Genomic DNA, 15230 nt, shown 5'->3' on the forward strand with positions numbered 1-15230 from the left:
ATTAAGTGTCAGTAGCCACCGAGGAAGCTCCTTTGAATCACTGAGATTTGAATCATTGAAATGGAACAGGGGAGGGGTAGTGGGAGAAAAGGGGGAAGATTGATAGCGGGTGTAGGTGAGTCAGTTGATTAGTGATAGAGGAGTGAGTGATCAGGGATGGGGAAAAGTAACTTATTGTGAAAGTCAAGTGTTTCATTAACATGAGGAGGTCACAACTTTTGAGTGATTGGGACAAAGAAAATGTGCTATTTGTCTTGACCTAGTTTTACATGACAGTGTTTGAAAATGCTAACCACCTGCTGGGGACAAGCATTTAGAGGATATTGTGACAAAGGACCTGCCCGGGGATACTAGGCATTCCAGAAATTCTTGGAGTCAACGCAGCAGCCAGAGTCAGGTAAACCACAAAGTCGGCAACTTTGTAGGTGAAGAATATATTTACGAATATATTGTAAAGATGGATCTATTGAGTGCAGTATCATTTTATGTCATTTTATACAATACAAAAGTCATTAAAAAGCTATGACAAATTATTCTTGTTATAAGAATATGGTTTTTGTCTTCTATAATATATATATTGATAATATACACTGCTCAAAAAAATAAAGGGAACACTTAAACAACACAATGTAACTCCAAGTCAATCACACTTCTGTGAAATCAAACTGTCCACTTAGGAAGCAACACTGATTGACAATAAAGTTCACATGCTGTTGTGCAAATGGAATAGACAAAAGGTGGAAATTATAAGCAATTAGCAAGACACCCCCCAAAACAGGAGTGATTCTGCAGGTGGTGACCACAGACCACTTCTCAGTTCCTATGCTTCCTGGCTGATGTTTTGGTCTCTTTTGAATGCTGGCGGTGCTCTCACTCTAGTGGTAGCATGAGACGGAGTCTACAACCCACACAAGTGGCTCAGGTAGTGCAGTTCATCCAGGATGGCACATCAATGCGAACTGTGGCAAAAAGGTTTGCTGTGTCTGTCAGCGTAGTGTCCAGAGCATGCAGGCGCTACCAGGAGACAGGCCAGTACATCAGGAGACGTGGAGGAGGCCGTAGGAGGGCAACAACCCAGCAGCAGGACCGCTACCTCCGACTTTGTGCAAGGAGGTGCACTGCCAGCGCCCTGCAAAATGACCTCCAGCAGGCCACAAATGTGCATGTGTCTGCTCAAACGGTCAGAAACAGACTCCATGAGGGTGGTATGAGGGCCCGACGTCCACAGGTGGGGGTTGTGCTTACAGCCCAACACCGTGCAGGACGTTTGGCATTTGCCAGAGAACACCAAGATTGGCAAATTCGCCACTGGCGCCCCGTGCTCTTCACAGATGAAAGCAGGTTCACACTGAGCACATGAGCACATGTGACAGACGTGACAGAGTCTGGAGACGCTGTGGAGAACGTTCTGCTGCCTGCAACATCCTCCAGCATGACCGGTTTGGCGATGGGTCAGTCATGGTGTGGGGTGGCATTTCTTTGTGGGGCCGCACAGCCCTCCATGTGCTCGCCAGAGGTAGCCTGACTGCCATTAGGTACCGAGATGAGATCCTCAGACCCCTTGTGAGACCATATGCTGACACCATATGCTGCTGGGTTCATCTCACCCTTCTACACACAATACCCTATAATGAAAAAGGAAATGTTTGCAAATGTATTGAAAATTCAATTCAGAACTCTCATTTACATAGGTGTGCACACCCCTGAGTCAATTCATGTTAGAATCATCTTTGGCAGCGATTAAAAGCGGTTAGGTCTCTAGAAGCTTTGCACAATATTTGCACATTCTTCTTGAAAAAAAATCTTCAAGCTCTGTCAAGTTAGTTGTTGATCATTGCTAGACAGCCATTGTCAAGATGATTTAAATCAAAACTCTAACTAGGCCACTCCAGTGTATATTTGGCCATATGTTTTAGGTAATTGTCCTGCTTAAAGGTGAAATAGTCTCCCAGTGTCTCTTGGAAAGCAGCCAGAACCAGGTTATCCTATAGGATTTTGCCTGTGCTTGGCTCTATTCAGTTTATTTTTTTCCTAAAAAACGTCCTAGTTTTTGCCGATGACAAGCATACACATAACATGATGCAGCCACCACCATGTTTGAAAATATCAAGAGTGGTACTCAGTGATGTGTTGGATTTGCCCCAAACATACAGTATGTGTGAATGAGGGTGCCCCCGCCTGGCAGCCTGTTGTCAGATGTAAAGCACATCATGTCCAGGTGATAGTGATACAACGTTGCCTCCTGGTGGCTGTCCTCTGTAACTGCCTCATGTTGTCCAGGCTCACTGCCCAGCAGCCTCTCAGGTCCAGGCTGCTCAGACGCCTGTTAATGGTCATCAGGCCCGACGCAGTCTCCATGGAAACATCACTGCGAACAAGGCTGAGGTGGCATAGTTGTTGTAGTGGAGGGCTGTGGGGTCGGGCGGCGGGGCGCTTCAGAAGCTTCTGGAACACAGGCTCCAGTGGACAGGGCACTGCCACCAGAGAGACCCTCTCCAGGAGGGGAGAGCCGGATAGTACGCGCCACAACGCCCCCCCCAGAGACCTCCAGGACATGACGGTCTTCATCTGGCGCTGGTCATAGGAGAAGCTGGAAGAGAGAGAGACAGATGAGCACTGAACAGGATATCACAACTTCAATGGGAAGGGATATACAGAAGCTTAAACAATGGTGCAGTCAACACCATAGCAGAGGGGAGGGGGGTGCTTACATCCTGGTGAGGTCAACACTAAATACAGATATCCAGAGGGTACAGGGGATTGCATGACCCACTCACCAAGACAGGCCCTGCGGAGAAAATTACTGGGGATTCCCATTTGGCATGTGACCCTTCAGTCATACCTCTTGACAGTGGTATGACGCCCTACAGAGAGAGCATAGCGAGTTAACCCTATTTGTGTAGCAGTTGACCTACTTTAGGGAGAGAGAGCACAGTTGGGGTAGACAGGGTAGATCCCTGTCCTCGTCCTCGTCCTCCTCTTCCTCCTGGGGGGCTAAAGGAGGCTCAGCATGGACGACGAGGCTCCTCAGCCTGGGACAGGCGTGGAGGAGCTCCAGCATGGGTGTGTGAGAGTTGGTTCTGACCCCTTCTAGGGTGAGAGAAACCAGGGAGCCCTTCATAGCACGCAGGGCAGGCAGCAGCTCATCCAGGGGCCCCGGGAAGCGCACAGAGAGTCCCCTCAGCTGGCCCGCCCACCTGGCCAGGCCTGCAGCCAGACAAGACCCCTGGCTAGGCCCACCCTCCTCACAGTCCAGTGATATAGAGCGCAGCTCGGGGCAAAGCTGACTTACAGCCTCCAGAGTCCCACCAGACATGCCCTGCGCCTCCCTTAGACGTAAGGTAAAGCCCTCACCCCCTGCCCCCCCCACTCCCTCTTCTCTTCCTTTCTCAACACTGTCTTCTTCTATTTCCTTCCTTGTTCTCATCTGGGCGTCACCTCTTCCACCTCCAACTCCCATTGTCTCCTCACCTGTACCCTCATCCTCACTCTCACCCTCACTCGCCCACGAGAAACGGTTGTCATTTTCCTCCTCTTCAATTTCCTCCACATCTGCTCCTGATATCTCTCCTGTGTCTGTGGCCCTCCCACTCTGCCTTCTCTCCCTCCACACCTCCCAGAGACTGGGCAGCCCCTCTCTGGTCATGAGCTCCTCAGTCCCTCCGAACTCCCTGCTGTGTATGAGGCCACAGGCCTCCCCCAGGCCCTCCATTGCCACTCTCTCCAGCCACGGCAGGGAGAGCAGGAGGAAGGCCACGGCAGCCACCCCGTCCTCCTCCCCAAAACCCACATCCAGAGCCAGCAGGCTGCTGAGGGGTGGTGGGGAGGCACAGGAGGAACCCCTCAGGCAGAGCAGGCCTGCGGGGGGAAGGAAGTGGCAGCGGGACACGTCGAGGTGGCGCAGCGCGGGACAGTGGCGGGCAACCACCTCCACAACCTGTCTGTCACAAGGGGTGCCAGCCAGAGAAAGGGAGCGCAGGGAAGGCAGACAACCCAGCAGGTCACATTGGACATGGGCAGACACCTGCTGGGCTCCAGAGAGGTCCATGGAATGCAGGCTCTGAGGGAGATAGTGAGAACCCATACATACAGTGAGCTCCAAAACTATTGGGACAGTGACACATTTATTGTTGTTTTGTCTCTGTACTCCAGCACTGAGTGACGATGAGTGAGAAAGTTAGAGGGGTACATTTCATACTCCCCCAGAAACGCTAACCTCCCCTGCTATTGTCATGGTGAGAGGTTAGCAGCATGTCTTAGGGTTATGGTATTTGTGCGTCTAACTTTCTCACTCATCATTATTTACGATTCACTCAGGATTATCCGTAATTATGGTAGCATCCAAATTAATGTAGAATTGTTGCTACATATTCTATTCTTATTTACAATAAAAGTGACTCCAAAATGACACAGATTATTTACAATTAATTTACAAAATAATCTGAAGCACAACCAAAACAAACAGCAAATGCATCCAACAAGTTTGCAGAGTCACAAGCTTGACGTAATCGTTGCGTGCTAGGAATATGGGACCAAATACCAAACTTTTGTCCCAATACTTTTGGTCCCCTAAAATTGGGGGACTATGTACAAAGTGCTGTCGTTTCTAAACGGTTCACCCGATATTGATGAAAATACCCCCCAAAAAGTTGGCAGTCTGCACTTTAACCTCCGTCATTGTATCATTTCAAATCCAAAATGCTGGAGTACAGAGCCAAAACAAATAAAAAAATGTGTCACTGTCCCCATACTTTGGGAGCTCACTGTAACACATACTATAAATTATAAGGGGGACCAAAGCCTGTCCTAACCTGGCAGCGAATCCCGATGAGGGTGCAGAGGCTGGGGGTGACCAGGGCAGAGTAGCCCCCAAGAGATAGGGTTCTGAGCTGAGGGATCAACAGGAGGTGTAGCGCCGCACGGGACAACTCACGCCTGGAGGACAGGACAGACAGGAGCTCCTCCACCAGCTCAGCCGCTAGAGAAAGAAACAGACAGAGGGGACACACAGACACATACACACTTTAACCAGTAACTAGTGGACTAATCATGTGCACATTTACAAATGACCAGAAATGGCATCATATACATACACAATCCCTTCCAGTTCCTATGACAGACTCACGCAGCACGGTGAAGGGGCCCATGACATATCTGAAGAAGTACTGATCCATGTAATTGTCAGCGTAGTCTTTGACCCACACTTCCTTCATGTTCTCCGCCAAGTTCCACAGACAAAGCTGGGTCAGCCGGGGAGGGTGATCATCATCCTCCTCCCATCTTCCTCGTCCTCTAATCTTCTTCTTTCTCACTACCCGTTTCTCAGCCCTGGGCTCCATCATGGCACGGAATAGAGGCATCTCCAACTCTCAGCTGGCGTCTCGCTGGTTCAAGGATCAATGTAGTCTACAATACTGGCACCATTGTGTCCTTGCCGGTATGGAAAATATATGCAGCTGAAGGGCAGAGAATAATAACATTGTATTAAAGAGAGTAATAACATTGTAATAAAGAGAGCAATTACATTGTAATAAAGCTACAGTCTACAGTTCACACACATGCAAAATAAAGGTTAATTACAAAAATAACATTTTTCACATATTTGAAATATAATAAAACTTACGAGTTCGGCTGACATACATTTTTCTCAGCAACCCTTGAGCCAGAGGGAGGCGAATCCGTATTGTTGAAAGTACGAAGTAGGTCAGATCTACTGTTGAATTTACCGTAAAAGGTTTATCAGCTGTACCTTAAAATAACAACTTTTGATTTAGGGGTATCGTTGCCAACAAACAGCACATGAACACAACATAGAGCAAACGTACTATCGCCAATAACAGTTTATTTGTGGGTGCGAAATTGGACGCAACACTGTCAGATCAACGTTATTGTTTACTTAGACAACAGCTTAACTCGCAATATAAAACTTAGCTGAAAACAGGCAATACAATATTTTACAATATTCTTTCCAATTTACCGTTTACTTCCTGGTGTTAGAATCCGACTGTAGGTGTTCGGGTCCGGGGCGTTGACATCGGGTGAGGAATTATGGGGAATGTTCAAGAACCCCAACCGTTAGTGTTTAAAACGGATGTTGATGCGTCTAGCTCAGTCTATAACCTATCACACATATAAATACATTTGTATGTTGCATAAGATGAAAATATATTCATAGTGACGTCCTATGTTTATTTGTTATTGTACACCCAAATAGGTATAGAGGCTACTAGTATCCTAGTTCTAAGTACGCATCATACCTCTTTATCTTGAGAAATTGGTATAACATAATTTAAATATAAATGGTATAACATCCAATGTTGATAGGTATTAGGATGTTAAAAACTCAATGTGTATTTTAAAATACTGTATGTAGGCCTACAGGAGATTATATTTACATTGGAATAATCAAACTAGTCCCAGCAGTTGTAATCAAAATGTTATGCGCTTGATTTCCTCTCTGGATCATTGTCATGCTGGAGGGTCATGTCAGGATGAGCTCAGTCCCTCAATCAGCAGAACGGAGCAGTATCGTGTGTAAAGGTGGTTGGGTTCAAATCAAATGTTATTTGTCACATGCGCCGAATACCGACTTTACAGTGAAATGCTTACAAAAACACAATAGTACAATTGGTTACGGGATCGTAAACTGGCAGCCATCTCCTTTGGCGCCATTCTTCTTAAAGTTAACCTCCACTGTACGACTGCCCCATACTAGTCTCAACCAGTGATCCTCTGCTTCGCACTGATAACACGTACAGCATATGTGCCCACTTGTAAAAAATAAAATTAAAATGCCATGTGTAACGGAGTTAAGAACATATCGTGACAGCCCTCCTTGACAACTTTCCAACGGGTTGAGCCACCCAAAAGGTATCAATTGGACGGCTCCATCCGTGACATTTCAAGCTTTAACTCTTAAACGTTATATTTTTATTTTGGAACATATGCTGTAAATGTTATCTGTCACATAAAGCCTACCTACATGTAAAGTACATCGGTAAACAGTACATCTGTTTACCTACAGTAAATTTGCAAATCGGGAGGCGACGGAACAAAAAGTGAGCGCGAGAGGGGTGTGATCTGGGGAGCTGAGGTACTCGTAGGCAAGGCATACATTATATATATTTTTTAAACATTGCATGCATATGTAATGTTTAAAATGTAATATCATCGCATTTACGTAGTGGCATAGAGCTGTAGAGGCACTTACAAAACTTGCATACATGGGTAACATTTTTTAGTAGCCTAGGGGTCCGGGAAAAATGTGGCCTTTTATAAACGCATTCCATGCAATTATACGTAATTTAACAACAGAGGTAAAAAACAGTTTCAGGTTGGATATTCGACTTGGATATTCGCCTGTAGTTTTCCTTACGTCCACCAACAGCAGCTAGGGACCGTCAACATAGTGACAAATCAAAATGTTCAAATTTCAATAGCTCTTTAACCATTACTCCTAAAACTTTCAAAACGGGTTCTAGATAACCCGATGGCATAGACACACATTGCACACACTTTTTTTTGTCTCGCACTATTTTAAATTATTTATTTACATTTTTGAATTTCAATAGCTCTTTGGTCATATGACCTACTGACTTCAACAAGGTTCAGAATGTACACTCAGTAGACCTACACATTGCACACCCTCCCAGTTTGTCCATTTTCATCTCACACGTTTTTACATGGATTTTTCAAACAAACATTCTAATTTCAATAGCTCCTTGGCCATGTGACCTACCGACTACAAACAAGGTTCCGAATGTCCAGTGACTACCCTTCTATACTCATAAAAAAAAGAAACGTCCTCTTACTGTCAACTGTGTTTATTTTCAGCAAACTTAACATGTGTAAATATTTGTATGAACATAAGATTCAACAACTGAGTGTAACAGTATAACTTTAAACCGTCCCCTCGCCCCGACACGGGCGCGAACCAGGGACCCTCTGCACACATCGACAACAGTCACCCACGAAGCAGCGTTACCCATCGCTCCACAAAAGCCACGGCCCTTGCAAAGCAAGGGGCAACACTACTTAAGTCTCAGAGCAAGTGACGTAACTGATTGAAATGCTACTAGCGCGTACCCGCTAACTAGCTAGCCATTTCACATCCGTTACACTCACCCCCCTTTCAACCTCCTCCTTTTCCGCAGCAACCAGTGATCCGGGTCAACAGCATCAATTTAACAGTATAACTTTAAACCGTCCCCTCGCCCCGACACGGGCGCGAACCAGGGACCCTCTGCACACATCGACAACAGTCACCCACGAAGCAGCGTTACCCATCGCTCCACAAAAGCCACGGCCCTTGCAAAGCAAGGGGCAACACTACTTAAGTCTCAGAGCAAGTGACGTAACTGATTGAAATGCTACTAGCGCGTACCCGCTAACTAGCTAGCCATTTCACATCCGTTACATGAGACATAAACTGAACAAGTTCCACAGACATGTGACTAACAGAAATTGAATAATGTGTCCCTGAACAAGGGGGGGGGGGGGGGGATCCAAAACAAAAGTCACAGTCAGTATCTGGTGTGGCCACCAGCTGCATTAAGTACTGCAGTTCATTTCCTCCTCATGGACTGCACCAGATTTGACAGTTCTTGCTGTGAAATGTTACCCCACTCTTCCACCAAGGCACCTGCAAGTTCCCGGACACTTCTGGGTGGAATGGCCCTAGCCCTCACCCTCCGATCCAACAGGTCCCAGACGTGCTCAATGGGATTGAGATCCGGGCTCTTCGCTGGCCATGGCAGAACTCTAATATTCCTGTCTTGCAGGAAATCACACGCAGAACGAACAGTATGGCTGATGGCATTGTCATGCTGGAGGGTCATGTCAGGATGAGTCTTCGTTCATTCCTTCGTCGATAAACGTGAATCTGACCATCACCCCTGGTGAGACAAAACCACGACTCGTCAGTGAAAAGCACTTTTTGCCAGTCCTGTCTGGTCCAGCGACGGTGGGTTTGTGCTCATAGGCAACATTGTTGCCGGTGATGTCTGGTGAGGACCTGCCTTACAACAGGCCTACAAGCCCTCAGCCCAGCCTCTCTCAGCCTATTGCGGACAGTCTGAGCACTGATGGAGGGATTGTGCATTCTTGGTGTAACTCGGGCAGTTGTTGTTGACATCCTGTACCTGTCCCGTAGGTGTGATGTTCGGATGTACCGATCCTGTGCGGGTGTTGTTACACGTGGTCTGCCACTGCGAGGACGATCAGCTGTGCGTCCTGTCTCCCTATAGCGCTGTCTTAGGCGTCTCAGAGTACGGACATTGCAATTTATTGCCCTGGCCACATCTGCAGGCCTCATGTCTCCTTGCAGCATGCCCAAGGCACGTTCACGCAGATGAGCAGGGACCCTGGGTTTTTCAGTCAGTAGAAAGGCCTCTTTAGTGTTCTAGTTTTCCTAACTGTGACCTAAATTGCCTACCGTCTGTAAGCTGTTAGTGTCTTAATTACCATTCCACAGGTGCATGTTCATTAATTGTTTATGGTTCATTGAACAAGCTTGGGAAACAGTGTTTATACCCTTTAAAATGAAGATTGTGAAGTTATTTGGATTTTTACGAATTATCTTTGAAAGACAGGTTCCTGAAAAAGGGACATTTCTTTTTTTACTGAGTTTATATTGCACACCCTTTAGTTTAACCATTTATCTCACATGATTTTACATGTATTTTACAAACGTTCACATTTCAATAGCTCCTTGGTCATATGACCTACTGACTTCAAACAAGGTTCAGAATGTACACTCAGTGGGCCTCTACATTGCACACCCTTTAGTTTGTCCATTTTCATTTCACACGCTTTTACATACATTTTTCAAAATTTCACATTTCAATAGCTCCTTGGTCATGTGACCTACCGTATTGACTTCAAACAAGGTTCAGAATGTCCACTGACTACCCTTATATAGTAAGTGGACCATAGTTATTCCATTGTACTGGATCTAATACATATTAACATTTTACATCCATTCATACATGTACATTTTTTTCATGAAATACTATGAAAAACTCTCTTGGCTGCTGGCTCGGTCACTTTCAGATATGCGCAGAGCAGACTGAATGGGGAAGGGTAGCGATTGACTTGAACCACAGGGGTTCTCTGTAAAGAGAGAGTAATCCAAAAGGCACAGACACACCCCTTGACTTTCAATTGGCACCCTTGACCTGTATGTATTTTCTCCTGATTGGTCTCCGTGGTGATTAGTCAATGGGAACTCCGTTGCCGGCTCCATCATAAAGTTTTTACACAGTCTGACTAAAGTGCCAGAGGTATGAGGAGAGACATCCTCCTTTGTACAGTGGGGCAAAAAAGTATTTAGTCAGCCACCCAATTGTGCAAGTTCTCCCACTTAAAAAGATGAGAGAGGCCTGTAATTTTCATCATAGGTACACTTCAACTATGACAGACAAAATGAGAAAAAAAAATCCAGAAAATCACATTGTACGATTTTTAATGAATTTATTTGCAAATTATGGTGGAAAAAAAGTATTTGGTCACCTACAAACAAGCAAGATTTCTGGCTCTCACAGACCTGTAACTTCTTCTTTAAGAGGCTCCTCTGTCCTCCACTCATTACCTGTATTAATGGCACCTGTTTGAACTTGTTATCAGTATAAAAGACACCTGTCCACAACCTCAAACAGTCACACTCCAAAACTCCACTATGGCCAAGACCAAAGAGCTGTCAAAGGACACCAGGAACAAAATTGTAGACCTGCACCAGGCTGGTAAGACTGAATCTGCAATAGGTAAGCAGCTTGGTTTGAAGAAATCAACTGTAGGAGCAATTATTAGGAAATGGAAGACATACAAGACCACTGATAATCTCCCTCGATCTGGGGCTCCACGCAAGATCTCACCCTGTGGGGTCAAAATGATCACAAGAACGGTGAGCAAAAATCCCAGAACCACACGGGGGACCTAGTGAATGACCTGCAGAGAGCTGGGACCAAAGTAACAAAGCCTACCATCAGTAACTAACTACGCCGCCAGGGACTCAAATCCTGCAGTGCCAGACGTGTCCCCCTGCTTAAGCCAGTACATGTCCAGGCCCGTCTGAAGTTTGCTAGAGAGCATTTGGATGATCCAGAAGAAGATTGGGAGAATGTCATATGGTCAGAGGAAACCAAAATATAACTTTTTGGTAAAAACTCAACTCGTCGTGTTTGGAGGACAAAGAATGCTGAGTTGCATCCAAAGAACACCATACCTACTGTGAAGCATGGGGGTGGAAACATCATGCTTTGGGGCTGTTTTTCTGCAAAGGGACCAGGACGACTGATCCGTGTAAAGGAAAGAATGAATGGGGCCATGTATGGTGAGAGTTTGAGTGAAAACCTCCTTCCATCAGCAAGGGCATTGCAGATGAACCGTGGCTGGGTCTTTCAGCATGACAACGATCCCAAACACACCGCCCGGGCAACGAAGGAGTGGCTTCGTAGGAAGCATTTCAAGGTCCTGGAGTGGCCTAGCCAGTCTCCAGATCTCAACCCCATAGAAAATCTTTGGAGGGAGTTGAAAGTCCGTGTTGCCCAGCAACAGCCCCAAAACATCACTGCTCTAGAGGAGATCTGCATGGAGGAATGGGCCAAAATACCAGCAACAGTGTGTGAAAACCTTGTGAAGACTTACAGAAAACATTTGACCTCTGTCATTGCCAACAAAGGGTATATAACAAAGTATTGAGATAAACTTTTGTTATTGACCAAATACTTATTTTCCACCATAATTTGCAAATAAATTAATTAAAAATCCTACAATGTGATTTTCTGGATTTTTTTTCTCATTTTGTCTGTCATAGTTGAAGTGTACCTATGATGAAAATTACAGGCATCTCATCTTTTTAAGTGGGAGAACTTGCACAATTGGGTGGCTGACAAATACTTTTTTGCCCCACTGTATGTATGGGAACAAATATTTCCCAACACGTAGGATCCTATTCTTGGGCAGTTAGAAGACACAATGCAAATATATATATATTTTTTTACTAATTACTGTCCATGAGTAACCTCAACCTTGTGGGTCTGTGGGTGTTTGAGCCAATAAAGTGCCAACTCAATTCTACCACTGACTAGTCTCTCATGCCCCTATGAACAGGGACACAGGGCAATAGTTTTTAACCTAAACCAGCCCTTTTTTACTGGTGTACACTAATCCCTAATTGGGGCTCTTGACACACAACAGCAGTTTACCAGATAAGTCACGTGTATTACGTCCTGTGCTGGCCCCATTGTCATATCCATTCTGGATTCTGAGTGGTAAAATCATAGCTGAAAAATTCCTCTATGTATTTGTATATTGTATGTGGGAATGTCCGTCCTACATGTAGTGTTGGTACATGGAATGTTCCTCAACTGCAAATATCATAAATTGCTATTGCAAATACAAGTATTATGTTCAACAACAGACATTTTCAGATATTATTTTGACTAACACACTTTGGTGCTTACAATTAATTATCTATTGTCATAGACTTGATGGGCACTGTCATTTGTAATCTTTGTGATATGACTTTCTTTAAGCACGTACTGATGAAACTGTCACTTAATATTTTTTTCTTAAAGTCTATAAACGCTCTACATTTATTCACTCTGTGATAGGGTTGGATCCTATATGCTACTTTTATTATTGTCCTGTAAAATGGTTCAGTGCCTATAATTTAGGCTGTGTGTAGAATGGGGCATAAAATAAATGACCTACACTAGATTATAGTGATAAGGAAATCAGCATACAGTTTTGGCCTGTGTATTCATTTGCCTATAACTAATCAGAATTCCATTACGTTTACATAAAAAAAGAGAATACTTCAAAATGAGAAGATCCTGCCATGGAAAAGACGACTGGGTGGACATAAAGTGGAAAGGAGGTGAAATAACTCCCACCATGCAGCAGGACACCTTCAGCTGCGGGGTCTTTGTAATGCAGGTTTGATAGTTAAGATTTTCACTAATGAACGCTTAGCTGTTATATGACAATTAGGTCAAAAACTCTATTTGATTTTTTGGTGTAGATGGCCAAGGAAGTTGCAAAGAACTTCCCCAACATCCCCTCCCAAATTAATATAGAACCTTCACAAAGACACATGGAGCAAGTGCGAAAAGAAATGGCTGAGGATATACTAAAAATGTCTGGTATGTAATGACATTTAGTTAAAAGTAAAAGTAAATTCTTTATTTTTATGTAGTTGTGTGGGACAGCCATATGTTCAGTTCATGCCTATGATTTCAGAGTTCAACAAAGCCAACAACTGCTTCATGTGTGCCACTGATAAAGAACCTTCACTGTATATAGACTTTTTCTATTATGTTATTGACTGTAAGCTTGTTTATTCCATGTGTAACTCTGTGTTGTTGTTTCTGTCAAACTGCTTTGCTTTATCTTGGCCAGATCACAGTTGTAAATGAGAACTTGTTTTCAACTGGCCTACCTGGTAAAATAAAGGTGAAATAAAAAATGTATTTAAAAAAACCTGAATGTGACCCAAAGACTGGGTTAGTAACTTTATTTAACATGTTTCTAATCTTTTGACAACAGTGACGGCATGTAAGACAATTTATGATTTAACACAATGGATGGCTAATTCGTCATTCTGCATTGATATTTGATATTATTTATAACGTGTTACGCTTTGTTTTGGATTGAATGTTTTGCATGCCAACGGTGGTTCCATGTGCTGTAACTAGGAATGAAGACAAGAGTTCAACAGAGTAAAGAACACAAACTGGAAGTGCAGTCTTTGTTGTTGAAATGTATGCTATACCCCATCCACACTGAAGAGGCTCTGACGTGTACATCAACCAGGGATAAAGAGAAAGTTAACACTGTGAAATGTTTTGTACTTATGTGAAGTAAAGTGTCTGTTGACATGTTGGAAAAGATTAAAGATCTACAATTTGTTTAATTTGTCAATATAACATTTTTATTCATTGATTTTCTGACCACCATCACTCTGGTTACATGTTCAGTATATGTATTGCCCAGCAAACCCACTGCAGCCTACCTTACTAGCTCACTCTCCATCCCTGCTTTGGACGATGACTCTCGTACTTTGCCATTTTACTTTATGGTTGATATTAACGATGAAAGGAGATCTGTCTCTCTCCTATTGTGTACCACTTAAATACTGTGGCAAAATAAATAAACAGGGAAAATAAGTACTTAGAACTACCAATGATTATAGATAAATATTAAAGAAAAGGGTAAACACTGGATTTAACCCCCTAATTGTCAAACTAATATTAATTTACAACAATATAGAAGATACATGATAAAGGTTATGCAATATGGGTGTATATCCACTGCACGCTTCTTAGGTGTGTAATTGACATGACCAAGGAGCTATTGAAATGTAAAACTATGAAAAATGTGCATTACACTACGTGATTTTACAGGACACAAACAAGAGTGTGCAATATACAAGGCTAGTCCGTGGACATTCTGAAGTTCGTTTCAGTCCAGTAGGTCACATGACCAAGGAGCTATTGAAGTTTTAAATTCTGAAAAATGAATGTAAAATCGAGTGAGATGAAAATGGACAAACTAAAGGGTGTGCAATGTGGAGGCCCACTGAGTGTACATTCTGAACCTTGTTTGAAGTCAGTAGGTCACATGACCAAGGAGCTATTGAAATGTTAAAGTTTGAAAAATGAATGTAAAACGTGTGAGATGAAAATGAACAAACCAAAGGATGTGCAATATAGAAGGGTAGTCAGTGGACAATCTGAACCTTGTTTGAGTCAAGTAGGTCACATGACCAAGGAGCTATTGACATTTGAATGTAAAATGTTTACACTCCCTAACTAATTCAACTAGGAATACAAAATGCTGCTCACATTTCCACATGTTTTTAAGCTTTGGAAAGCAAATGAAAATGTCCAAATCATGACAATAAGACCTGTACAATTTTTCCAACATCGTGATTTGAAAGCTATTGAGGTTTGAAAGCGCGAATATCTGTCGAATATCGAACCTGAAACTGTCTTTACCTCAGTCATTTTACACAACTAGAGACTTTGGCAGAATCTGTTTTAATACCGCATAAATGATCGTAATGACATGCTACTTTGACACTATTGTATTTGAATTATTGCGATCCAGCCTAATAGGTTCCAGAACGAAACAGTCCAAAACTATTTTGTGTTGCTCTAGGTTCATTGTTGACCTCTTGAAGAAGAAGGTAACACTCCTGTTCCAGCAGTATCCGGCTCAAATTAAAAACT

General features: G+C 43.7%; 1 protein-coding gene across 5 annotated transcripts; it reads right to left on the reverse strand.

Annotated features, from left to right (window-relative positions):
- Positions 1-478: 478 nt before the first annotated feature.
- On the reverse strand, positions 479-6102 carry si:ch211-214j8.12 (uncharacterized protein LOC100000539 homolog). Of its 5 annotated transcripts, none has more exons than XM_055886350.1 (6): positions 5978-6102; positions 5641-5713; positions 5126-5456; positions 4812-4978; positions 2916-4060; positions 479-2590 (listed from the first exon to the last, which is right to left on the reverse strand). In XM_055886350.1, exons 3-6 carry the CDS (start codon positions 5358-5360, stop codon positions 2209-2211), a joined length of 1929 nt encoding a protein of 642 aa, XP_055742325.1. In that variant the 5' UTR covers positions 5361-5456; positions 5641-5713; positions 5978-6102; the 3' UTR covers positions 479-2208. The 5 variants fall into 5 exon arrangements, with proteins under 5 accessions (XP_055742325.1, XP_055742323.1, XP_055742321.1 ...); XM_055886348.1 differs by having other exon boundaries at positions 5624-5713; XM_055886346.1 differs by having other exon boundaries at positions 5624-5743.
- Positions 6103-15230: the final 9128 nt, after the last annotated feature.

The sequence above is a fragment of the Salvelinus fontinalis genome, chromosome 28 (assembly GCF_029448725.1).
Source record: "Salvelinus fontinalis isolate EN_2023a chromosome 28, ASM2944872v1, whole genome shotgun sequence".
Lineage (NCBI taxonomy): Eukaryota > Metazoa > Chordata > Actinopteri > Salmoniformes > Salmonidae > Salvelinus > Salvelinus fontinalis.

What these genes read in the sequence shown, in the direction of transcription:
- si:ch211-214j8.12 (XM_055886350.1), bottom strand. Translation starts at nt 5,360, where the DNA reads ATGCCTCTATTCCGTGCCATGATGGAGCCCAGGGCTGAGAAACGGGTA. An exon ending in GGGCCCCTTCACCGTGCTGC is followed by an intron (nt 4,979 to 5,125) that starts GTGAGTCTGTCA and finishes TTCTTTCTCTAG; the next exon opens with CGGCTGAGCTGGTGGAGGAG. An exon ending in CTGTGCTCTCTCTCCCTAAA is followed by an intron (nt 2,591 to 2,915) that starts GTAGGTCAACTG and finishes TCTCTCTTCCAG; the next exon opens with CTTCTCCTATGACCAGCGCC.